Raw genomic sequence first — 27064 nt, forward strand, 5'->3', positions numbered from 1 at the left:
TGGTGTAGACTTTTGGACTTGCTTCCCTTGTGTTATAACTTATAAGTGCATGGATAACCCCGAGGGGTAGTTCAGTTGGTCCGATTTTGGGTTTACTCCTCAATGGTCATCAATTCGAATCCACTCTTAACTTCAGGGTCATGGGATTAACAGTTATAAAAAAAAACTTATAAGTGCATGGATAGATCTTATACCATATACCCTATTTCTTGAATGGGTGGTTTTACTTGATTGTTTTATTTACCAATCAATTGGTCCATTGCAGCAAAAAGTTTTAGCCCCAGGGAATATTTTCAAACACAATGTAACAAATAGGTTTTTATTTAATTAAAATTTTTATTAATATGAATTACTTGTGCTTTTACTTTTATTATTAAGGACATAAGCGATTCTTCTTTGTGTACTTTGTCACTCTGAAATTATTTAAGAAATTTATTATTAGAAATGGCCCAAAGCTATAGTCAACGAATTTAAATTCAATAAGTGTTTTAAAAAATAAAATTGCAATTAAACATCTGAAATTATAGATTACTTTAGATTTTGTTTGAATTGAGTTTTTCTTATTTGGAATTGGAATTTCAATTAATCGGAATTGAGCTTGAATTGACAGTCAATTCCATCAAACCCGCAATGTACAGCCTGTCAAAATCCTATCCTGACCTGGACCACTGTCTGACAAGTCAGCTTCCTCCACCCGACCCGCCACCCAAACCCTTCTCTTCGTCTTCTCTCTCTTTTTTTTTTTTAATTTAATTTTTTTAACAGGCTTAAGGCAACCATATAAAGGGACACGTAAGCAAAAAAGCGTCCAAAAAAGAACTTACTCAGACAGCTGACTCTGTGGCGGAGGTGAAACCCCGATGGCTTCTCACCCAATGAGAATCCCCATCTCTCCGTTCACTCATCTTCTCATTTGCCACGTGTCCTCTTCACCCTCCTCTCATTTTATTTATTTATTTATTATTATTTGCTTTGCTTCTTCCTCTGGCTCTTTTCATCTTCTTCACTCTCAAATTCTCTCTTCCTTTTTTCTCAATCGCCATGAGAATTAGGGTTAGGGTTTGAAAGTCACCCTCTTTTCAAGGAGATCGTGTAACGGTAGCTCTGCCAATGGCGAGTGCTTCTCTACCTCTGCCCAATTTCACCTTTCTACCTCCCGAAACCACTCCTAAACTCCGGCTTTCTCTCTCTAGATTTTCTCTCTCTAGAAGGATTACGACTGGTGCTAGTCTTCGGGGACGGGTTAGGGCTGTTCAGGGGGATGGCGTGGTGGTAGAGGATAGGGAGAGTGAATTGCTCAGTGGAGGGAATGGTGCTGCTAACTTGAACGGGAATGGCGGTTACGGTTATAATGGGTCGGTTGAGGGGTACACGAACGGTGCGAGTAATGGGAGCTTGCCGAAGTACGTTAATGGGAATGGCGCTGCTGCTGTGACGGTTGTTGAGGAAGTTTATGAGGTGAAGACGGAGGTTGATGGGGTGGAGAAGAAGACGATAGAAGAGATTGGACAAGAGGAGGCGTGGTTTAAGCGAAGTGGGCAAGGACAGATTGAAGTATAATTTTTTTATTCTTTTAAAATTTTGTATTGGTGGAGCTGAATTTGAGTTTGTTATATTGTCCGATATTCTCTATCTATTTGTTTTCTGTTATCTATTTAGTTACTGAGGAAATGCAGGAAGAGAACAGAATCTGAAGTCTCTCAAGCCTCGAAGCAATGGAGTTTAATGCTATTTGTCTTAGTTTGAAAACTAAGCATCTTAAAAAAAATAAGATTCTGAAATTTTAGTTTATATTCCACTAAGACAGTTTTCTCAGCTCGGAAATAGATAGTTATTGAAAATGAGGGTTAATATTTGGAAACTGTGGATATATAGAGAAATCAACCTTAAAATTTGTTGCATTATAGTTTGTATCAGAATTCTTTTCTTGTTGTATTTCTATCAGATTTGATGATGAATAATGATTTTTTTTGTTCATTTGGATGTCCTTGAGAAACTATATGGCTTTTAAGTGTTCATCTATAATCTAGAATGAGACTATCAAAGCAAATTGGGCCTGTGACCATAATGGATGGCCAGAATTAGTTTGTCATGTATCGAAATCCTTTCTGTTTAAAAAAAATTTCATTGCCGTTGGCCATGTTGATGGCCAATTCTGGTAATGGCCCTGCCCCAATCTGTATGCTGAGTTTCTACATGAATTATACATGGAATAATGAGAGAAATTCTATCTCCTTGCTTGTCCAAACAAGCCCTTTCGGCTTTAGTCGGTAGGTTTTTTATGAGTTTTAATCTTAGAGTTCTTATGCTATTAATGCACAATTGGATGGCTGGGCCAGTAAGATGACAGCTTGGATGGATTTATATGGTTAGTTCAAGTTAATAAATGCTGGTGGGTCTAAGAGGATGAGGGTAGGAAATGTTAAACAACAGTTGGTTGTATCTGATAAGGGAATTATGAGGAAGATTTATTTAGTAGGATGTATAATAGTCTTACATAGAACCGTTGGCGGTAACTGAGAAAGGAATGCTCAGAAAGATTGGTTCAGTATGGTCCATAATACTTTTAAGTAGAATGCTCAATTTCATTGCATGCATCCATGCCAAACACAAACATGCAATTAACCCATATGTTGCTTTTTTTTTTTTTTTTCACGTAAACATTTTATCCATGTGTATGCAATGGAGTGTGTTTGTGCATGTCTGTCAGTGCTCATGCTCTCATGTGCATGTCAATTGTTGTTTACCTTATATACCAATCTTATTATTTTATGGTACTATATGGGTTTTGCAGGTCTCTGTTGCACCTGGGGGCCGATGGAATAGATTCAAGACCTATTCTACCATACAAAGAACTTTGGAAATTTGGGGATTTGTGCTAACATTTATCACAAAGGCTTGGTTGAACAATCAGAAATTCTCTTATCGAGGTCAGTCAAGAGACTGGAATTGCTCAAACCATCGAGTGCTTAATGATTAGTTTTTAATCATAATTACAAGGTCTCATATTACTTTTAGCATGCAATTTCATCCTTAAGTTGGAAGATTATCATACTGCTAAAATAAACTGTTTTTTTTTTTTTAAATAAATTGATCTACTTGTTGATATCCAATGAATAACATGATTGATTCAAGTCAAGGTGGTCAATAGCTGAAAGCATATTAATTGAGTGCCTCAATCCTCTCCCCTCTCGATTAGTAAGCTTTTATCTATCTGTAGTCTGCATGCGGAGCAATTAATTGCTGAAAACCATAATTAGAATATGCACATGTTGATGCTTAGACTTTGGACTTTTTAGTTGGTTTCTTATCCTATTTAGAGTGAATTAAGCAACTATGGACTTAGATTTTAGGCCTGGAGTGCTAACCATATTGAAGAAATGGAATGATCAGTTGAAGATGTGTGAGGGGAATTTATTGATGTGTCTGTATAAACATGGGGCAAAAGAACCTTTTTCCTGATGAGACTTGAGAAGTAAAAAGTGATAAGTAATTCATGATGACGAGTATCAATGTGCTTGGTAAATATTGTTAGTCTATTCTGTACAATCTGAAGCTTTTAAGGATACATGGTAGTTTAACATAGTATTACAGGTTTATTTCTTGGAGGTCTTGGGCTGATACCTCTCCAATTATTTATTTCCAATTATTGAACCCATTCTGAGAGGAGGCTGCATGTTAGGCAGGGGGTTCTTTCCCAAATTTATTGAACTCGTATTGAAAGGAGGTTGTATGTGAGACAGGATGATGATAAATATTAGTGAGTTTGATATTTTAGTCCATTTGTAACAAGGTTAAACTTTTTGTAAAATAAATCTTGTGATAAAAGCTCTAGATTCCACAGAACCCAAATATAGCTAGAAGAAGAGATGGAATCAAGCAAAGCTGTCAAAATCTAATTGAGATACCTAACCTGCCGCCAATAAAGGGTCCAATTAGGTTTTTCTTATTCCTTTTTTTTTTTTTTTTTTTTTTTTCCTTTTCCCCCCCAAAACAAAACCCTCCATAAGAGGAGACACACATGAGACGATATTATAAGTATTAGACAGTTTGTTTATTTCCTACAAGCTTAAACTTTTGAGATAAGTGGTAGTTTAACACTCCTATGATAAAAGTTCTGGATTCCACAAAACTTGAACATAGACAGAAGAAAGAGATGGAATCAGGCAGAGCTTGCAAATTCTGGTTAAGATGCCCAACCTACAAAAATAAAGGGGTTCAAGTAGCGTTTCCTAAATAAATTATTTTCTGTGACAGGTTCAGTTCAGGTTAGTGTTTGTGCTTGGCCTATCTAAAACAGGTCTGGTTATTATTTTAAAAGCCTTTAATATCTGTTTAAATACTTTTGTTGTATTATTGTAATTGGGTTTCCAGGTTGATTTCAGGTTGACACTTTATAAAATAGCTTAGGCTCATACTAGGCATTTTAAGCCTTGCTGACATTTTGTTCTGACTGAAATCCATCCCATTGCCTGTTCCAGGATCAACGCAAGCTGTCCTACTAAGGAGTTTTCTCTCTTATTCTTTGATTGTGCATATGATTAGAGAGTTATAAAATGGATGCTTAACTTGCTGTTTTTGTAGCATGGGATTTGTGTGCTCGGTTCTTAAATCTGGGGATGAATTTTAGGGGCTTCATTGCAGATGTCCTTTGCTCTTTTTAGCATCATATCACAAGACCTCTCACTTTTTTCTTCAGATTCCATGAGTGGCCTTGTTTATTGCCTAAATATTGTAGCATCTGTGACGTTGATCACAATCACCTTCTGCCAATGTGATAGTTGTTATTCTTATTGCTATTGTAATTATTATCATCTTCACCTTAATCATCTCAAAATTATCATCATAACAAATCAAAAATCACTGTAATATTTGCATATTGTTATCTGTTGATAAATAATAATCTATTACTTGTTTTTGTTGTCATGTTATTTTTGTTTTTATTTAAAAATGAATAGACAGTTTATTAGAGAAAAAAAGAAGGGGAAATGTAAGTACAAGCAAGGTGTACAGAGACTACATAAAAGAAATCCATGGTTTTTAAAAGCTAACCTACTTGTGCTTGTGTGGAATTACTATATATTAAGATTTAGGAATGATTAGCTTGTGAAAGTTTCTATTGCTAAACTTTAACCCTTTAGATACCTGAGTGTCTTTGTTTATTTTTTTTCTTTTAATTTCTTATAAATGTCTATATCTAATTTTAAGAACATGTATGCAGGAGGAATGACAGAGGAAAAGAAAGTTGTAAGGAGAAAAGCCCTAGCCAAGTGGTTAAAGGAAAGCATTTTAAGACTAGGTCCAACATTCATCAAAATTGGCCAACAGTTTTCCACAAGGGTGGACATTCTTGCTCAAGAATATGTTGATCAGTTATCAGAACTTCAGGTCACAACTATTCTATTGGAATGTCATTAATGAATGCTTCATGGCTTTGGATGTTTCTGCCAGTCTGCTTCTTAATATTCTTTGAATTTCTCACTTCAAGGAAGAATTTAGTTGGAAGTTTGACTCTTAGATTAATATGATAAGCTTTGCATGCATTTCCTAATGCAGGACACAGGATATTGAATGGTGTTAACCATCCTACTAGCAGCTTATTATCATGCACATATGTAGCATTCTGTTTGTAATTTATTGTTTCACTGTCTATATCTTTTTGAAGTGCCACAAAAAATAATAGATGTTTTTATTAATGCTTGCACCATTTTATGCCTTACAAAGTGGGAATTTTTGGTGTAAAGTTTTGATAATACTTTATAGTCAGGCATCAATTTGTTATCATGGCAAGAGAATGTCACTCAAGTTTTGTTCTATTTTTTTCTATTCATGGTATAACATATTATGTTTTATTGAAATCCTTCTTAGCTTGGTTGGAACCACACATAAACATTGTATTAGCCTATTAGGTGCTGGAATTGCAACTGGAATAGAAGACATTTTTTTACTGATCCAAATCTGCCAGGGATTTTGAATGGGTTGCAGAGGGATTTTCTTGTTCTTTTTTTTTTTTCCAGGTTTTATTTTTTGCTTTGTTTATTTATTTATTTTTTGTGAGTGGGGATGAAGGAAGGAAGAGGTGGTCATGGGTTGGTTGATGTCAACCTATCTGGTAAGGGTATCAATAAGAAAAAGACTATTTTGTGCTGGTTTTCTTTCCCTCATAAATGAAAGTCACTAAGGGAAAAGGGTAATAATAAGGGGGAGAATTCTCCCACAAAAAAAAGTAAGATGGCAATAAAGTGACATAACACTCTCAAAGACAAAAGTGGAAATTTCAAGAACAACCAAAAATTCAGAAGCTCCTCTTTTGGCTGACGAGATAGGAATTGATTTTTCTGGGTTAAATGGCTATGCCATGAGAGCCTAAACATTGTAAATTCCTCTTTTATAGGCCCAACCAAAATTCAACCTCTTTAACCTAAAGGGGAAACTGTGAAAGAGTTACAGGTTCTGGAAAGCAGGCGCCAAAGAAAAAAGTTTAGAATGACTGAATGATTCTATATTATTATTATTTTTATTCTGGTCCCTCTAGTCTTATCTATTGACAACCTTGCTGTACGTGAAATTCTGCCTCCTAGAAAAAAGTTCTTTTAGGACATTCCTTTATTATTAAAAGAATTAACTTTCGTTGATTGACCCAAAAGAAATCTTGGTAGATGGACAGTGGGATTAAGGGTACATGGGTACTCCCCTGATACTAGATATCTGATGTTTTCTTACTTTGTTATGTTGTTGAAAAAAATTGGCTATAGCAAAGTGGATGGGGAAAACAATATAAAACTCATTCGGAAGTAGTAATGTGATATAGATATGAAATAGTAAGAACTGATTCCCAATGATTATCCCACAGATTGCCATTTTGGAACTAAAATCTCTGAAGAAGATAAAAATGGAAACGACATTCTCTTTATAAGTAATTGATAACCTAGATGTTCATTTCAGTTGGGAGACAGGGGATAGAATTGTTATTAGACATCAAACAAATTCTATATGCTTCTATGGTATTTTTTTTTTTTTTTTTTTGATAGGAAACGCCACAAAGATATATTAATATAATAAGAAGTACAAGAAGAAGGATGAGAAATCCTCCCACCAAAGACAACTAAAATACAAGAAAATACACTTAAAACAAACGACCTCCCACTAAGGACCAATCCCTATGGAGTACACACCGCTTTCCAATCCAGTTGAATCACATTAAGGGGAATCCCCTTAAATGCCTTGGAACAAAAAGCCCAAAGGGAAGCAAGGAAAACAATAGAGTCCCAAAGGAACCCTGAATTCCTTGCTTTATCCTCAAAAATCCTTGCGTTTCTTTCCCACCACACAACCCGAATTAGAGCTATGCTCGCAGCTTGCCACAAAACTATCCCTCTCTTAGAATTACCGAAGCCTTTAAGTTTGATGAACATCATGTCATATATGCTCCTTGGGGGAACCCAAACCATCTCAGCTAACTGAAATAACCTGTGCCACAACCCAATCGTCAAGGAGCAATGAAGAAAAAGATGATCTGCTGATTCCCCGTGCTTCATGCATAGGATACAAATATCAGGACTAAGGGCTTTGTAGGGTCTTCTCACTTGTAACATATCATTAGTATTCACCTTCTTGTGTGCCACTAACCATACAAAGGACTTCACTTTGAAAGGAACTTGAGAATTCCACACGAACTTTGAAGGAAAGTTCTGAGGAGATCCAGAAGATTGAGATAATGCTAGAAAAAAGGATTTGACTGAGAAGAGCCCTGAAGAGGATAATGGTCATAATCTGGCATCTGGGACCGAAGGAGAGAGATACAAATCATCGATAGACCGCATGAGGCCTTCTAAGTCCTCAATCTCAGAATCTGACAGGTTACGTCGGAAATTCAAATTCCACAAGAAAGGCCGAGAAGGACCAAGAACTGAAGAAATAGAAATGTTTTTATCCACTACTACTCTAAATAGTCTTGGATATTGGATTCCCAAAGGTTGGTCCCCCCACCACAAATCTTCCCAGAACCGAATTCTTTCCCCGTTTCCTACCACATACCGAGTAATCAAAGAAAACCCCTGAAAGACTTGAGCAATAGCCTTCCAAGGACAGCGATGAGACCATCTTACTAAAGTGTTAGCATCCCAACCATTAGAGTGTGAACCATAAATGCTTAAAATGACCTGATGCCAAAGAGCTGATCCCTCTCTAGGATACCTCCATAACCATTTCCCTAGAAGAGCGAGATTCCTCCAAGAAATATTCCCCAAACCCAAACCCCCTATTGTCTTCGGTTTGCACACAACATCCCACCTCACTAAATGGTCCCTTTTGCCTTCCCCAACCCCTGACCATAAAAAATCCCTTTGCAACCTCTCTATTTTTGCAGCCACTGAAGCGGGAATTTTAAATAAGGATAGGAAGTAACTTGGCAGATGGGTAAGACAAGATTGGATAAGAGTTATCCTCCCCCCGAAGGATAAGTAGGCCTTTTGCCACCCATCTAATCTACTTGAGATTCTCTCAACCACTGGGTCCCAAAATCCACACGCCTTAGGATTCCCGCCCAAAGGGAGACCCAAATAGAGAATAGGCCATCCAGACGCCTTACAATCAAGCATCTCAGCCAATCTTGAAAGAAGAGCCTGATCAAGATTGATGCCATAAATACTACTCTTGTTAAGATTGACCTTGAGCCCAGAAATGTGCCCAAACACTAGCAAAAGACTCTTCAGAGTCTGCAACTCTTCCTCCCTTGAGTTAGAAAAGAATATGGTGTCATCCGCAAATTGCAAATGGGACACCCTAGTTCTATTTCTACCCACCCTGAAACCCTCCATTAGTTAATATCATTTTTGGTCAGACCATGCTGGGCATATGAGACCAAAATTAATGATCTAGTGGTTCTTTTGGTGCAAAAACTTTTCTTAATATCTTTTTCTTCATTAGCTGCTTTGAATATAATTTTTTTTCCCTACTTTAGCTAGTGCTTAGATCACTTTGTATGGAGTAAACACAACCTTGTTCTTCTCATGTTTGTTTCTAAAAGAAAAAAACGCTCTTTACTTATTATGGTTTTTCTATATCTTGTATATTGCTAATCCTCTGAGGTACTAATATATTGCTGTTCTCATGCAGGATCAAGTTCCTCCTTTTCCATCAGAGACTGCTATATCTATTGTTGAGGAAGAGCTTGGAGCTCCTGTGGGTGATATATTTGATCAATTTGACTACGAACCAATAGCTGCTGCTAGTCTTGGTAATCTTGATATCAGTTTAGATCCTGATGTAATAAGTGGAAACTTGTGCATTTAGAAATGTAGCATAGTCTAGTGTTCTTTTGGTTTATACTTGCAATAACTGATAAGAAACTAAATATCTAGATATTGTATTTTAACCATGCAGGCCAGGTCCACCGTGCAAGGTTGAAGGGGCAAGAGGTTGTTGTTAAAGTACAAAGGCCTGGCCTGAAGGATCTCTTTGATATTGATCTGAAAAACCTAAGGGTTAGTTCCCTCGAATTGTTCTAAAATATGTTTATCCCTATTCAAATGGTTGGAGTGGTTTCTCATGATTTTATTCTGTTTATATCTTCATGCCCACTCCAATTTTCCTACATTTTGTCTTTGATTCCTAATTTTGCCTGCAAATTTGAGAGTTTCCATACACATTTCTTTACCTCCTTTCTTGTTACATTAGTAATTCATTTCAATTAATGCACTATGTCTATTGTATGATTCTATTGTTGGTAACCAAGAGACATGGAGACTTGGTTTCTTTACCTGCACTTTTTGCTGCTTGAACTATGTTAACATGTTATTTACCCAGATATTACATACGCATGAAAGGTATTTCTAATACTTGCATTTGTAAGGGCTTTGCCAACTCTGATACAAATTGGTTCTTTCATTGTTTTGTTTTTCTAGGTGATTGCAGAATATCTTCAAAAGATTGACCCAAAGTCTGATGGCGCAAAGAGGGATTGGGTAGCTATTTATGATGAGTGTGCTAATGTTTTATATCAGGTAGTTCTTACCCCTGTATTCTTGCCTCATTCTAGCAACAGTTGAGATGAATCTAGGAAGCTATGAAGTTCAAAATCTGTTCAAGTATTTTTCGGGTTATTTTTTCCCTTCCATTAATGGTTTCCGACTAATTTCTAGTTTTTTCTTCAGCTTTTAGGTGTTTAATGAAGTTCTATTGTTAGTTACCATAACTTTGAGGCAGACAACTGGGATAAGATAATTCAGCAGGCCAGCTTTACCCTGCAAAATTCATATCAAGGAGGTGAAACAAAATGTCTATATGGGACAGTGTAGTTGAGATGACTAGGTCAAGACAAACAAGTAGCAAGAGAAGGAAAAAATATTGCACTTTCAAGAAGTTGGAGGCAGCTGCAGTTAAGAACATAGGTTAGAGGAAGTTGAGTGAATTGGTTCAATTATGCAACAAAGTTAGGGGAATAAGAACATGATTGAGGTGGCAAGGAAAGATTTGATGCGTATGATGTAAAAGATTTTATGGCCCTGGATTTACCAGATTGGAAAAGAATGATATAATAGTTAGGATAAGTCAAGCCCCTGGGGTGTGGTGATAGTGTCATCTGGCAATATTAACCTAAGGTCCCAAGTTCAAGCCTCCCCAGTATTTTAGTATTGTAGGGTAGAGGTGCTGTCTCATATCATCTGGTGTTTGTTTTGCAGGTAGTTGGGATCAAAGCCTCACTGTTAGGGTGGATTTGCTGGTTTTTTTCTTTTAAAAAAAAGGAGGGAGAGGGGAAGGGAAGAGAGGAGGGGGTGGGGGGGTGTGTTGGTATAGGTCATAGTTAAGCTGAGTAAGTGATATGGTCCAAATACTCTGATAAAAGAAACAGATGCAGTCCAACTACCAGTCACAGAAACCATTCATCTAGAGACTATTAGGAAGCTAGTCAACAGGCTTACTCTCTTTCTTTTCTTTTCCTTTTTTTTTAAGCATAAGCTACCAGGTTTGAAAATGTTTCTATGTTTGGTTTTGATCTGGGCTCAAATCTTTTTTCTCTTTCTAAGATCTGTTGGCAACTGATAATATAAGTTTAGGGATCATCATGCTTTCCTTCATCATTGAAGAGTCAAATTGTTCGTATATGCATGTGACAATATGTAAGTTATTAAGCTAGTTGAGATCTCACTATTGCTTTGGTGTGTGATACATAAATTGTTTGTATATATGCATGTGACAATATATAAGTTATTTGTAATATTTTTAGACTATGTTTGGTTTCTAGAAAATACCAAGGAAAGAAAAAAAATGTTAAAAAAAATGGTTTTTTCATGTTTGGTTTCACCATGGAAAAAGCAAATATAATTAAAATTAATTAGAAATTTATACATTTTAAAATAATTTAATCTTTATATAACAGAGAAAAATAAGTAAAATGAGTTTGAAAAAAAATATAAAAATAATTTATTTACTTTAAATCTATTTTTTATTTTCCTTCACTTTTTCTTTCCTTCTAACTTTTCTCTTGATTTTCTTTCCTTCACATTTTCCCTCAAATTTTACAGGAACCAAACATAGCCTTAGATTTATATCATGAGATTGGTGACATTGAGAATGCTTCTAATTATAGATTATTTGCAGCTCCTCTCAAGGATTATATATAAAAACTAAACATCATTTATGAAGTGAAATCAAATTTTCATTGGTTTTTTTAAGTGTGATGGAAGAGAGAGAAAGATCTAGAGAGAGAGTGTGTGAGAGCGATGAAGAAGAAAGCTGGTCCCAAGATGTGAACGAGGACTCAGTGAGTCATCTCCAGTCAGGGGGTAGGAAAAGGAGTTTTGGGATAGAATCCAAGACTTTTCTGGTCGAGACAGAGAAGAAGAAGGGTAGGATGCAAATCTTTATAGTGGAAAGAAAGGGAGATGTTTCTTCTTGGATCAAATTGGGGCCGGCAAGTTTAGGGCCACTCATTGAAGGCTTGCTCTGTTGTTCAAAGGACATGAGAACTGGCTATTGGGAGAAACGCTGGCAAGAGAAGGGGAGATTTTTCTCCTTAGTGCGAGGCGAAAATAAGGGGGGATGTTTCCTTCGAGTGGGGGTTACTGATAGGGCAAAGAAGAGGTTCAGTATCTTTGTCCCCAAAGGCAGAGGAGCAAAAGGAGGTTGGGTCCTCTTGGCGGAGGCGCTGCGTGAGATGGAGTCTAGTCCAGGCAGGCAAGCGAGACAAGAGGACAAGGACAAATTTTGGATACCCATGTTGGGAAAATCCTTTGCGGAGATGGTCAAGCAAAAATGCAGCACCGAGGACGAGGTGGTTAGGGTGAAAGTGGATAACAGAGCTATAAGGGAGAATTTGGAGAAGCTGAACCAGTGCCTTGTCGGGTGTTGGAACCCAAGGCGCGGAGAGGGGGAAGATTTAAGGAGCTGGGGAACCCAAATGTCAAAAGTGTGGGGGCTAAAGGGCAATTTAGGCTTGGCCAAATTGAACGACGGAAAGGTATTATTGGAATATGAGATGGTAAAAGAAGCTGAGAAAGCCCTAGTTGATGGGGAAATAGAGGTCGGGGGCTTCGTCATGCGACTGGAAAAATGGAGCCAAAGGACAGGATGCGTGTCGGAGGAAGAGAAAGAAGGAGAGGCCTGGGTAAGGATAGTGGGTCTTCCCATTTCTCTATGGAACCGAGACATTCTGAGCAAGATAGGAGAGGGGTGCGGGGGCTTTGTGGATATAGATGAGAAAACGGAGAGGAAGGAGGAGCTACAGTGGGCTAGAATTCGGGTTAGGATAAATGGGGGGAAAAGCCCTAAAATGGTTGAAATATGCGTTGAGAATCTGTGCTATTCCCTTTCTCTGTGGTGGGAGACGAGGCCGACGATGCGTGTGACGTCGACCGTCGAGAAGGGAAAATCCAACGGAGCAGATGAAGAGGTTGAGGGTGTCGGAGCAGATGGAGAGGTTGAGGGTGAGTTCCAACCACGCGAGGGCAAGCGCGTGAGGGAGGTTGAGGGAGGCTCGAGGCTCGAGGAGTAGTTGCAGACTGTGGATGGGACGCGAAGACTAACTCATGGGTCGGGGCGATCCACGGAGTGGTCTCATGGGCCGGGTGCGCTACAACTAAGACCCAAGGGAAAGGGGATTGTGCAGAGTGGGCCTTCAGTGATGGGCTGTGTGGTGGAGCCTCGTGGGTCTGAGGGTTTAAGCCCATCTTCTTCCTCTGTGGTCTCTTTTGGGCAAAAGGAGAAGGTGGACTCCAGACGGATTAAGGCCTGGAAGCCCACGGTGGATATAAGTCTGGTAGCAGACGGTCAAAGGCCAATGAGGGAGCCAAGTGACCATCTTGTTGAGGCCCAATGTCGCGGCCCAAGCTCGGGAAGCCCACGCTATGAATGCTATCTGTTTTGGGAGAAGGACGGGCTGCGGAGGTTGAGAGAGGCAGAGTCCCTCCACACAGAGCAAACGAAGACTGATCTCGCCCTTGTAGAGGAAGCGAAGAGGTACGTTCGGTCCGATTGCTTAATCCCTGAGCCTCCTCTCCCCCCTTCTTTTCTTTTTGGTCGGACTCCAGTGGGGGAGTTTTGCGACCTTTCTGGGCATGGAAAGAAGTGTGATGAGGATGAAAATCCGCTCCAAATGATCACGGGATTGGAATCCCCCTCGAGAGAAACTGGAGAATGTTGGGATTTGGTGGAGGTTAGCAAAAGCAGCACTGTTGATATTGGAAAGGACTTGGGCTCTGATCAAATAGTGCCATGAATAAATAAGGCAGGGGGGGAGCTTAGCTGGGAGAACAGTGATTTGGCCAAGTTCAGCAATTTTCTGGGGTTTTCGACAGAAGGATTGGAGAAGGATATTATGGAATTTCTGGTTAAAATTCGGAAGAGAAGGGAAAGAGTTCATAGCAAGAACATTCTGGAGAAATCCAAATTTGAGAGGGAGTTGAAAAGATTAGAATGCTCCATTAACTATGAAGGGGGGAAGAAGCAAAATGGTGGTGGGCAAGTAAGGGGGTGCCAAATTATGGAATTTAAATGAAGCTAAGAATACTGAGCTGGAATGTTCGTGGGGCCAATGACAGCGCCAAAAGAAGGGTCATTAGGGCAGTGATCAGAAGTCAGAGGGTGGATCTTTTTTGTCTTCAGGAGACCAAAATACAGACATTGTCGGAGGGCGTGGTTAGAAGCTTGGGTTCTGGTAGGTGGTCTAATTGGGTGGCTTTAGATGCTATGGGCACTGCGGGAGGGATTCTGGTGTGTTGGGATAAGAGGTCTCTGGAGATGATGGAGACGGAGGTGGGGAAATTCTCAGTCTCGTGTAGGATGAGGAATGTGGAAAATGGGATGACATGGATATTTACTGGGGTGTATGGTCCTTTCCCCAAAGAAGACAGGGATTGTCTGTGGGAAGAGCTAGGAGCGATTAGAGGCTTGTGGGAAGAGCCATGGTGTATAAGGGGGGATTTCAATGTAATCTTGTCCCAGCGTGAAAGGAGTAGACAGGGAAGATTGTCTGGGGCCATGAGAAGTTTCGCCCAAACTGTGGATGACTTAGAGCTCATTGATCTTCCTATGCAAGGGGGCATTGCCACTTGGAGTGGGGGAAGGAATAACCAATCTTGGGCAAGACTGGATAGGTTTTTAGTGACTCAGCAGTGGCTAGATATGTTCAGTGGGGTAACCCAATGCAGAATGCATAGACCCACGTCTGACCACTTTCCTATTCTGTTGATGGGTGGGGGGTTAAGGAGAGGCCCAACTCCGTTTAGATTCGAGAATATGTGGCTGAAAATGGACAACTTTAAGGGTCTTCTCCGGGGGTGGTGGCAAGGGATTGAGGCAAGAGGTAGGGCCAGCTTCAGATTGGCCTACAAGATGAAGGTTGTGAAACAAAATATTAAAGTTTGGAATAGGGAGGTGTTTGGAAGGGTGGAAGTCAATAAAAATTCTGCCCTTCAACAGCTGGAGTACTGGGATGGAGTGGAAAGTGAGAGGAGTCTGTCCATGGCTGAAGCTGAGCAGAAAAAAGAAGCCAAGGATGCTTTTCATAAATGGGTGCTAATGGAGGAAATTCATTGGAGGCAGAAATCTAGGGAGCTGTGGCTAAAGGAAGGGGATAGGAATACCGGTTATTTTCATCGTATGGCCAATGCCCATCGCAGGAATAATTCTTTGGACAGGATTACAATTAATGGGGAGACGCTGACCGAGGATCAAGAGGTGAGGGAGGGGATAGTGAATGCTTTCCAGAATTTACTCTCAGAAGAGCCGGGGTGGAGAGCGGATATTGAGGGCCTGCAGCTCAAACATCTTAATTCCCGGGAAGCTGAAAATTTGGAGGTGCCCTTCTCTGAGGAGGAAATTCATTTTGCTCTAATGGAGATGAGGGGTGACAAAGCTCCAGGCCCGGATGGGTTCACAGTGGCCTTTTGGCAAGATTGCTGGGATTTGGTGAAGGAGGAGGTGATGGACCTGTTTAAGGAATTCTTTGAGTATGGATCCTTTGCCAAGTCTCTTAATACCACCTTTTTGGTCCTTATTCCCAAGAAAGGAGGAGCTGATGACTTAGGGGACTTTAGGCCAATCAGTTTGCTTGGGAGTTTGTATAAACTTTTAGCCAAAGTCCTAGCAAATAGGCTAAAGAAAGTGTTGGATAGGGTGGTCTCAGTTGACCAAAATGCCTTTGTGAGAGGGAGACAGATTTTGGATGCTTCTCTAGTAGCTAATGAGGTGATTGATTATTGGTATAAAAGAAAAGAGAAAGGGTTGATATGTAAGTTGGACATCGAAAAAGCTTATGATAGTATCAATTGGAACTTCCTTATGAAGGTTCTTCGGAAGATGGGATTTGGGTCTCGGTGGATGGATTGGATGAGGTGGTGTATTTCTACCGCCAAATTCTCTATATTAATCAATGGGGTTCCAGCTGGTTTCTTTTCGAATTCAAAGGGGCTGCGGCAAGGAGACCCCCTCTCTCCTTATCTTTTTGTATTGGGTATGGAAGTGCTTAGCACCATGATTAGACGGGCTGGTGAAGGGGGCTTTATCTCAGGCTGTAGGATGCGGGGGAGAGGGGGGGAAGAGCTGACTGTTTCGCACCTCCTCTTTGCTGACGACGCTTTAATTTTCTGCAAAGCTAGAAGAGAGCAACTGACCAATTTAAGCTGGATTTTGGCGTGGTTTGAGGCTGCCTCCGGCTTAAGAATTAACCTGGCTAAGAGTGTCCTTATTCCGGTGGGGGAAGTGGATGAGATGGAGGAGTTGGCGGCTGAGTTGGGTTGTAAATTGGGGGCCTTACCCACTGTTTATTTGGGGCTGCCCCTTGGAGCCAATCATAAAATCTCTTCCTCTTGGGATGGGGTGGAAGAGAGAATGAGAGGAAGACTAGCCCAGTGGAAAAGACAATATATCTCGAAGGGAGGAAGAATTACTCTTATTAAGAGCACTTTGGCTAGTATACCCATCTACCTCCTTTCTCTTATTCGCATTCCGAAGGCGGTGGCAAAAAGGATTGAAAAAATCCAAAGAGATTTCTTGTGGGGGGGAGGAAGTTCGGAGGGGAAAGTTCATTTGATTAATTGGCAAGTGGTCTGCAGCCCTAAGGAGGAGGGGGGATTAGGCATCCGAAAGATAGATTTGTTGAACAAAACATTGTTGGGCAAATGGGTTTGGAGATATGCCTATGAGAAGGATAACCTATGGAAAAAGGCGATAGGGGTGAAATATGGTCAAGAGGGATGTGGGTGGAGGACTAAGGATGTTTGTGGGCCTTATGGGGTGGGGATGTGGAAGGAGATAATGAAGGAGGCGGATTGGTGTTGGGAGAGCATGGACCTTAAGGTTGGGAAGGGGAATAGAGTTTTGTTTTGGATGGATAAGTGGTGTGGCAATGAGGCGCTTTCTCAAACTTTTCCTCAGTTGTTTACCTTGGCGGGTCATAAAAATGCCAAAGTTTGCGAAGTGTGGGATTCTAGTTTGGGTCAAGGAGGTTGGAATCTCAGTCTGGCTAGAGATTTCAATGATTGGGAGATAGATCAGATAGGAGAAATGCTGAATCTTCTAAAGGATTTTAGGATTTCTCAGGAGGAGGACTCAGTGAGATGGAAGCGGGAAGGCAACGGCGTCTTTGGGGCCAAGGGGGCCTACAAAAGTTTGAGCGGATACTCAATTGGTGCTTTTCCGAATAGACGCATTTGGATGGACAAGGTTCCAACAAAAGTGTCTTTTTTTGCATGGGAGGCAGCGTGGGGGAAGATCCTCACTTTGGATAAGCTTCAAAGAAGGGGATGGCAGTTCCCTATTCGGTGTTATTTATGCGGCTGCGAAGAGGAAAATGCGAATCATATTCTCTTACATTGTACAGTGGTTAAAACTATTTGGGAGATTACCCTTGTCATTTTCGGAGTTCAATGGGTGTTCCCAGAGTCGGTTATAGAGGTGCTGCTTAGCTGGAGGGGTTCTTTTGTGGGGAAAAAAAGGAAAAAAATATGGAATTCCATACCGCTGTGCATTTTTTGGACGGTTTGGAAGGAAAGGAATAGGATAGTGTTCAAGGGAGGGTCTTTAGATATCCAGAAATTCAAGAATTCTTTTGTATGTAATTTGTGGAGTTGGGCTAAGGTGTACATTGGTGAGAAAACCTACTCTCTGTTAGGCTTTTTGGAGTGGCTTGGGACCACTTGAGGGTGGGTGAGACTTTTACCCTTTTTTTGTTGTTTTTCCAGCCTCTTTTGGGGCTGGTCAGTATACCCCCTGTATACATGCGGCTTTTTTAGCCTTTTCTAATATATTTGATTGGTTATCTATCAAAAAAAAAAAAAAAATTTCATTGGTTTTTCATATGAAATGTCTGGCATGTGCAGGACTACCCGTTAGTGTAGTCCATCATTTTTGGACTGACTAAAGAGAGGGGGACTTAACTGTTAGTATCACTAATGATCTATTCTTTCCTCGCAGGTTTTATAATGCCTCATTGATCATGAATGCAAGTTTATATCAAGTCATATTATAATTCTTCTTTCTTTTCCTTTTCTCCAGGAGATTGATTACACCAAGGAAGCTGCTAATGCAGAACTGTTTGCAAGTAACTTCAAAGACATGGATTATGTAAAAGTTCCAACTATATACTGGGAATATACGACACCACAGGTTTAATCTTTTCAGGATTTTGTAAGTGAGTATTAGTTTCTCTCCTTTTTCCACTGTGCTAATAGGGTTTACTGTGGGTTTTAGGTTCTGACAATGGAGTATGTCCCGGGGATCAAAATAAACAGGATACAAGCTTTAGATCAGTTAGGGGTTGATCGCAAAAGGTAAATACATTTGTCTGACTTCTGCCTTAACTTGGTGGAATTGTGTGTAACCAGAGACTCGGTTCTTATGCTTTTATATTTGAGATACAGGATTTATTTCTGTCATACAAATGACTTTAATGTTAACTTTATGTTCTGTAGGTTGGGTAGATATGCTGTTGAATCTTATTTGGAACAGATACTGTCTCATGGTTTTTTCCATGCTGACCCAGTAAGTTTCTAGTCTGATTCTGTTAATTCTTAGTGGCATAGCAGGTTCTACAAATACTCATTTTCAGGATCATCTAATAAGAGAACCTATTGAATGTCAGAAATGGAAGCCTTTTGCATTTTATACATGTCTATATGTTCAAACTACAAGTTGTATACATGAAAGATGACATCCTTGGTCTTTATAGCCTTCCTCAAATTTATAAGTTCAGTATTTTTGTTAGAGATATAAAAGCTATGTTGTTCATGATTCATCCCCACATTATTTAGAATTTCTGCTTTGGGTTCTATAAGTTTCAATCCATAACTTGCTTAGGAACCTTTATTTTCTTTTGGCAGCATCCTGGAAATATTGCTGTGGATGATGTGAATGGTGGAAGGCTAATCTTTTATGATTTTGGAATGATGGGAAGGTGTTTTCTAAACTCTAATACCAATCTACAAATCTATAGTAAAAGTCTCCCAAATAAATTCCTTAAGAGTAGTTTTATGGAATATGATGATTGCCCATTACAAATGAATACTGTCTATCTCCTTGCAGTATCAGTTCAAACATCAGGGAAGGTTTGCTGGAATCATTCTATGGAATTTATGAGAAGGATCCGGATAAGGTAATTATTTCTTAGTTTGGTGGCACAGTCATATATGTTTTTCATAGTTTTCAGAACCGGAATGGACATTGAATTAGAAAAGTTACTGGTTCATGGTTGAATGATCGGATCAGTAGTTGAAATGTCGTCGAACTGTGATGTCATAAATATATAATTTATATATTGTTAAAATTGAAAATAATTATAAAAAATTTAAAGCATATATAGAAAATTGAAAACCTTAATAATATTTATTTTTTATCTTTTATACTATCAACTTTTTGATAGTGTTTTTAATAATTTGTAACATAACAAAATATCAATTAGTGGTTCCATAGGTGCACTTCTACGTATTTATTTGTTCTCTTATTTATATTTATTTTGAATTCTTTAAATAGTTTATATATATAATGTAAATGCTTATATTAACACATGAGTGGACTTTGCTTGGTGGTGAATGTTACACTTTTTCCAACAAAACATCCTGGGTTCAATCTCAAGCCTTGTGCATGCATAGGATTTTGTGAAAAAAAAAAAAAACAAAAAACAAAATGAAAGAAACATTTAAAGCCAACCACCATGCATTAAAGTGCTGAGCTTACTGAGGGACCCAGGCCCAGGCCAATCCACCGATTCAGTGGTTGGACCACCAGGTGGTCTGGTTCAGTAGTGGGTCAACTCATTTCCAGCTCAAATGGTGAACCAAACCAGACCAGGGTTTGGTGGACCGTCCAATTGGTCAAACCGTATGGTCTGGTCCACTTTTTAAAACATTGATATTTCTTAGTTCTTGAATCATAAGAGTTATTTATACCTGTGGCCTTTATGGTCATATTGGTTAATTATGATTTTCTTACTGACAGAAACTCATCCATTCATGCAGGTTGTTCAAGCAATGATCCAAATGGGTGTTCTTGTACCTACTGGAGATATGACAGCTGTCAGGCGAACAGCACAGTTCTTCCTTAATAGGTGATTTTCAATGAAGAGGAGAATAAAGAAAGATTAAGAAAAAAGCCTTTGGGTTCCCTTTTCATATTCAAAACCAGAAATGGTGAATTGTTTGTTTTGGATCACAACAACAGTAGCTTATAGTTTTTGTTATGGGATTATATGGCTCAAGGCTGGCATGCTGTTGGCTGCTAATAATCATTTGGAACACTGTAGTTGGTGTGTCTTGTCTTAATACAGTCTACATTATGTTGTATCTGCAGAAATTGGTAAGCTTGATATATTGCTGTTTCTCACCTTTAATAAAAGTATATGGGCTTACTTAAAGGAAACCTTGGGAGATAGCCAAATAAAGAAAAACAGCAAAAGTATGACTGATAAATCAGTGTTTGAAAATTTATATGACCATGGATATATAACTTTTGCAGTTTTGAAGAGCGTCTTGCAGCACAAAGAAAGGAGAGAGAGATGGCAACACAAGAACTTGGATTTAAAAAGCCATTAAGCAAGGAGGAAAAAATAGAGAAGAAGAAACAACGTCTGGCTGCAATTGGTAATTCACTCGGTGTATGATTCAGTTTTGTCCTAAGATTACAGTTATCGAGTTGTCTTGACTCTTGATCGATTTGAATGTCAGTAATTTTTCAAAAAACTATCTTTTCCTGAGAATTAGGAAATCTGGCCTACCAGGAGGCTTTGGTTTTTCAGAATATCCAAAGTGGGACTATATCATATCATGTCAGTATTCAGATGAGGGAAGTGGGGCACTGTTGGAGAACTAAATTCATTTTTCTTTTTGTGCCCATGTAGGCAACTATTTTTTGCCACAGCATATTCATGGTTTACTTCATAAATTCAATGAGAAAGCCATATATTCTAATTGGTGTTGGATATTTAAATGGGTCAATGTTTAAGACTATGTATTAAGAGGTTTATGTCTTCAAGTTGTCTTTCCAGATTGGTTGTGAAGTTTTCTGCTTGTGTACCTCAATTTTCATGAATGCAATGGTTAGATGTCTGCTCTGTCAACAATTGGGTCTTCTAGGCTCAAATAGTTTGTCGCGCAACTTTTCTGCTTCAATCTTTTTTTCTTTGATATGTTTGTGTTTTCACCTGTTCATTATTGAACATGTAACTCATAGCTGCCTTTTTCTCATTCCAGGGGAAGATTTATTAGCTATTGCAGCAGATCAACCCTTTAGATTTCCTGCTACATTCACCTTTGTTGTAAGAGCATTTTCAGGTACTTTCTCCAAGCCTAGTCAATTTATTTCTACATACTGTTCCTTACAACACAACCCCAAGAGTAGTAAGTTTATCATCTTTGCAGTACTGGATGGCATTGGGAAGGGTCTTGACCCTCGATTTGATATTACTGAGATTGCCAAACCGTGAGTGTTGCTTGCCATTCTTCTTTTAAATTTTATACTCTGAGATTTGTGGCAGCTCAATTTTTATTTCTTGATGTGTATCACATGCTTTACCTTGTAGCTATGCATTGGAGTTGCTAAAATTCCGTGAAGCTGGTGTTGAAGTTATCTTAAAGGCAAATTCTTTTCACCATTATTCATCCTACTTTAAACTTCTATATAAATTTATGAATTTCCTTATTTAACTGTTAATCTTGTAAATATTTCAGGACTTCAGAAAGAGATGGGACCGGCAGGCCCGTGCATTCTACAACTTATTTAGACAGGCAGATAGAGTTGAAAAGCTTGCTGAGATTATCCAAAGATTGGTAGTGCTTCAGGAATTCCTTTATAGTATTTTTAATAGTAGTGGCCTAAATAGTTGCTATGTTCCATCAATCATGCGATGTGGATTCTATTTCACAGGAGAAAGGTGATTTGAAGCTTCGAGTTCGAGCTTTGGAGTCTGAGAGGGCTTTCCAACGGGTTGCAGCTGTTCAGAAGACAGTGGGAAATGTGAGTTTAGCTTGCTACTAACCTTAATGGAATTCTACATCATAGTCACTAATCAACTTCTTAGGAATTTACTCCACCTTGCAGCAATCTAAAAAGATACTGAACTTTTTTTCTTCTTCTCTTTTTTTCAATGTTCTAAAAACCAGACTGGACCAGCTGCTTTGATTGGTCAGACCGTTGATCAGACCTTGATCCGGTTTGGTTCACCTAATTGAGCTAGAATAGAGTTGAACCGGCATTGGACTGGTTAGTCCAATGGTCCATCCGTTCAATTGGTGAGCTAGTTGGTTCAGTCCAACAGCCCACCCCCCTCTTGGTCACAGGTCCAATGGAAAAGCTTGTTCCAACTAACTTTTGTTCGTTTTGTTCAAAAGCCCATGCAATAAGCGGGCCCAACATGCAGCTTACCTAACTCTTTGAATGAGTTGACAAATACACTGTTGAATGGCCCTTTTATAGGGTAGTTTCGGTCACTTAATTTCTGATGTGGGATTCAAAGGAGCCTTTTTTTTAAAAGTGCGAAGCCATATACAAACAAAGGGAATAGACAGAATGAGGATCAAACTGGAGTCTTTAGTGGGGAAAATTCAAGGGTGCAGCACTGAGATGTGAACATCTTTGTATGGAATAGCATTTAAAATTCAAAACTTAAAAATAAATATAAAGATTTATGATTTATTTAATAGTATAGGATAATAAATAACAAAATAATATAGATAAAACAACTAATAATTTTGAAAATAATAAAATATATAGATATTAAAATATAAACAACTTTAAATAATGAAATCTTATTTTATAAGAATAATTATAAGTTAACTATATTTAATAAAAATAGAAATACTAAAATTTTAATAAATATTCATATTATCCTGATCATATTTTAATCTATCAATATTAATGATAAAATGATGAAATGTGTTTAATTTTTTTAATTTTTAATATAATATAAATCATATATTTATAATCTCATTGGTTTGACTGTGGTTTAATCGCAATTCAACCATTGGTCTGACAATTGAAACATGAAATGATAACTTTTTTAGTTCAATGACTGGTCTGATTTTATTGTTTTTTTTTTTTCCCTCTTTTCATCAAAGAGAAAGAAAGGAATTTGTTAAATTTGGAGGCACATATTTCATTTATTTATCAATATGGTTTTGGGACATGTGAAGATAATGTGGAGTGAAAAAAAAAAAAGGGAAAACCATTCTCTAAATTGTTTCTAGTTTCTTATCTAAAATATCACTTATGGAAGACTTTAAATCTCATCTCAAATAAACAGATTTCAAAGTATTCCTAGTATCATTGTTTAATTGCTTTAAAGAATGATCAATAAACACAGAGGTAAGAAAATAAGGGTTTATTTTTTATTTTTTATTAAACAGTTTTGGTAAATGAAATCTCTGATTCTCTGTTAACTGGAACAAACTGGTGCAATTTTGGTGCATTCAATTAGGAATATAAGCCAAGCATGGCTTCCCATGTAGAGCGTTTGGTAAGCTGTATTGGAGAAAGATAAGCATTTTTTATTGACCTTTTTTTTCCCCTTTGGTCCATCAATCATGTGGGGAACACTATATGGATCTCTCTGTGTATGTGTTCAGGCCTCATAGTGGACATGATTATTTTTCTTTACATATTCATCTTTCTATGCAGGAAATTGATTGGTACAAGTAATTCCATGTAAATTAAAGATTTTCTGAATTAAGGTTTACATGTTTAGTGAATAGAATGATTAGTTGGTTATGCTGATATACTTTCTATATTTAAATGCATGGATTCTGAAATATTCTATAAGACAGAATGTTTTCCCCATAATTGAATATCTGTGTCTAATCAACAGGCAGTAGCTGCAGGGAGCCTAATAAACCTAGCAACAATTTTATATCTCAATTCAATCCGGGTAAGAGTAGATTTTCATTGTGTTTTGACACTATATGTGCTCTTTTTTCCTGAACTCATGCTTACTGCTTTGCCTGAATGGTTCTTTTTTTTAGGTGCCTGCCATTGCAGCATATGTCTTCTGTGCGTTTTTTGGCTTTCAAGTTCTCTTTGGCATTATAAAGGTCAAAAAATTAGACCAAAGAGAAAGGCTGATTACAGGAACTGCATGAAAAGTTGTGAGTGAACCTTGTTGCATATTACTTTATGAATCCTATTATTCTAGTCGTTCATTTTATTTTTATTTGTAAAGAATAGCTAAAAAGAAAAGGCTTTTCAGATGGGCAATGACTAAAGAAATAAAACTATGAACCAAAAGATTCATGAAGAGAGAACTGGAGAAAGGTTATATCAAAAACTAGAACTTGTGTGGAGTTGAAAGAGCCTAGAGCTCTATAAAAACTCAAGGTATGGCTTCTGGAGTTTTCCAAAGAAGATGATTGACTAATCAACTGAATCATCATTTCTTTTATGTCATAAACAGTGATCAGGGATCCTCACCTTCAGCAATATGTTGTTCAGTGACACCATTCAGAAAAAAAAAAAAAAAAGAACTTGTCACAATTTTCACACTTAAAGGATGCCTCTTCAACCTTTTCATGTTCAATGCCATTCTAAGAGGGAATTATATTGGCAAGCAAGTAGGCAAACTTTTTCAAGAATTATTTTTCCACTGCTCCTGAAGTTTGGATTGTGAAATAACCTTATTGGGAGCACTTACTGAAAGTTTAGAATAACTGGGAGGATACTCAATCTGCATCATAGGTTCTCAGTCATGACAAAAATATTAGGCACCTTTCAAATAGTGAAGATTTCACCTTCACGGTCATAAATTTAAACAAGACTCTCTCAAGCACCTGAATACATAGGTAATACGTTTATCACTGAATAGAAGAGTGTATTTCAACTGGCAAATAAGACACCCCATATGTTCTTCCTGCAACCATAAAAACTTCAATATGCTCACTACCTTGTAAATCAGTAAACTAAGTGATTTCCCATTATCATAAATAACAGTGGAGATAAGGTCTCTTTGCAGTGATGGAGTCAGGAATTTACTATAGGTAAAGAAAAGAGCAAGGAATTAATTCTAGGGGGGCAAAATCTAATAATAGTTTCTGCTTTATCTCAAAGATAATTACTTTAAAATCTATCTCTGTGGTCACAGGTTAATTTTGCATAGCATATTTTGGTGCCCAAGGTGGCTCCATCCCTGTCTCTTTGTTTGATACCCTTAGAACCATTGAAGAAATCACAAGTATTTTTGTTTATAAGTGCAGTTAATGAAGTTGACAAGTAGCACCGGTGAATTTAAAATTCTTTGATATATATTATAGTTGCGCCAAGAACAGTAAGGGTTCTGTAATTGGTGTATCAACTTCTTACTTGGTATGTGTAATGCTCCATGGACCAGAGGGATTCTGCAATTCATGTATCAATGTCTGACTAGGTGCATCTACCTTGTCATATCCTTCACATTCTTTTGATATTAAGTTGGGGATTATACATTTTATAGGTTTCTACTTCATACTTCTACCATTGGTTTGCAAAGTTGCTCTGACTTAATTTTTTATTTTTAATTGTACATATCCTTTTATTGTGTGCATTACAGATCTAGAGTGGAGATGTAATTCATATGGCTTTCTTACTTGCACCTTCCAACTATTGAAAGAAGTGGAAGAGCTTGAGAAATGTTTTAAGTGACGTTCTTCCAGAGTCAATGTGGGCAAAAGCTTCTGAGAAATGTTTTAAGTTCTTCCAGAGTCAATATGGGCAAAAGCTTCCAGCTTGCAGATTTATGGTGAAGATGTCTCAGGAGTGAACACTAGGGCCACATTCTTGCCAAGAAAGTAAGATCTTATAATGTTCATTTGCTAATTTAAACTTGCTATTTAAGTTGGCCAGAACCATTTTGTACTTTTTCCCCACGATATTGTTCCCCAAATGAGTTAGTCCCTTGATGTTGTATCTTTGTTGGCTAGTTGATCACAATATGTGATGGCTTTCAGCCCTAATGTAAATTTTTCTTTGTAAAAGTCCTATGGTTGATATTGGCATTTTTGTAGCCTCCCTACCTACTTCATTGAGGTGTGATGTATCCATGTGTATAATATAACTCATACAAGTCCTGTTTCTAAATCCAGAATTAGCTTTCCCCCATTTTTAGCCTCTTATATTTTAATTATTGGATGTAAAGAAAAACAGAGCTTATATTGTTTCTCTCCTTTTGTCCGGAACAGCTGTTAAATCCTCTTGTATGTCTGAATTTCAAGGTGCAATAATAATAAACAGCAGTCTATATAAACATGTAAATCATCCATGGGGAAATGTAAGCTTGTAAGTATTCTACATTGAGTGGAACTAGCTTCATGTCCAATATTTGTGGCACTATATTCATTTTCTTCTTCACCTCTTTCTGAATGAGCTTACAATGCTGATTCTAAAGTTGCAAGTTGTATTTTCTTTTCCTTTTCCTTTCAGCAATTACATAAAGTGTCAGTGCTGAAGTCCTTTTAACATTTATCAATTTTGTTCATTGAGCCTATTTTTTAAAAGGTTAGTTTGTTGTTTGGAAGTCGGCATCTTCATTGCTGCGCTGTTTAACAGGTAAGAACCCAATTATTTATTTATGCAACTATGTTCTTTTGTGCACTAGTACATGCAGTATTGATAATTTGATTAGATGCTAAGGATGGTCATATTATACTGATTTCCAGAACTTTGCCCTATTGTCATGATGGCATTACAGTTCTTTTCTTTTGTTTTTAATCATTGTTTTATTGAAGGATGGTAGGTGAATGATCTTAAGATTGACACCCAAGCCTGGAGTAAATTGTCCTGTAGTTGAATCTGACCAAACCAGGGATGGCTCAATTTGGTCCATCAGCTTTATATTAATAAATGATATTAGTGTAATAGCTATATATTTAAACAGGGTTGGTAGTGCATGTTCTAGGTTTGTAACATCATGTCAATTAAACACCATAAAAAAATTCACTTGGATGAAGTGACAGGAAGGTCAAGGCAAAACCATTGCGATCCACCTTGTTATTCTGTTCTTTCACATGTTACCAACTCTTCTATGAATCAAAAAATTTTATGCTCCAATGCTATGTAAGATCTAGTCTGATTTAATAAAAGCACATGTAGTGCCATTACTCTCTTCTCTCTCCGT

At 38.0% G+C, this 27064-nt stretch overlaps 1 protein-coding gene across 2 annotated transcripts; it reads left to right on the forward strand.

Annotated features, from left to right (window-relative positions):
* Positions 1-667: 667 nt before the first annotated feature.
* LOC100252456 (protein ACTIVITY OF BC1 COMPLEX KINASE 8, chloroplastic) lies at positions 668-26049 on the forward strand. Of its 2 annotated transcripts, XR_009466262.1 has the most exons (22): positions 668-1554; positions 2795-2930; positions 5222-5388; positions 9118-9238; positions 9385-9485; positions 9906-10004; positions 17995-18105; positions 18190-18269; positions 18411-18480; positions 18819-18892; positions 19021-19090; positions 19953-20041; positions 20449-20573; positions 21183-21263; positions 21351-21411; positions 21512-21566; positions 21660-21758; positions 21856-21945; positions 23792-23851; positions 23946-24068; positions 25170-25339; positions 25502-26049. XR_009466262.1 is itself a non-coding variant. In XM_059738706.1 (21 exons), the coding sequence occupies exons 1-20, from the start codon at positions 1111-1113 to the stop codon at positions 24060-24062; spliced, it is 2250 nt and encodes a 749-aa protein (XP_059594689.1). In that variant the 5' UTR covers positions 668-1110; the 3' UTR covers positions 24063-24068; positions 25502-26049. The 2 variants fall into 2 exon arrangements, 1 of the variants encoding a protein (XP_059594689.1); XM_059738706.1 differs by lacking the exon at positions 25170-25339.
* The last annotated feature ends 1015 nt before the right edge of the window (positions 26050-27064 follow it).

The sequence above is a fragment of the Vitis vinifera genome, chromosome 7 (genome assembly GCF_030704535.1).
Source record: "Vitis vinifera cultivar Pinot Noir 40024 chromosome 7, ASM3070453v1".
In the NCBI taxonomy this organism is placed as follows: domain Eukaryota; kingdom Viridiplantae; phylum Streptophyta; class Magnoliopsida; order Vitales; family Vitaceae; genus Vitis; species Vitis vinifera.

Bases quoted from the DNA above. Each gene is read 5' to 3' on its own strand.
- LOC100252456 (XM_059738706.1), top strand. From the start codon at position 1,111: ATGGCGAGTGCTTCTCTACCTCTGCCCAATTTCACCTTTCTACCTCCC. The intron at 5,389-9,117 runs GTCACAACTATT...GTTCTCATGCAG, and splicing joins ATCAGTTATCAGAACTTCAG to GATCAAGTTCCTCCTTTTCC. The intron at 20,042-20,448 runs GTGATTTTCAAT...TAACTTTTGCAG, and splicing joins GCACAGTTCTTCCTTAATAG to TTTTGAAGAGCGTCTTGCAG.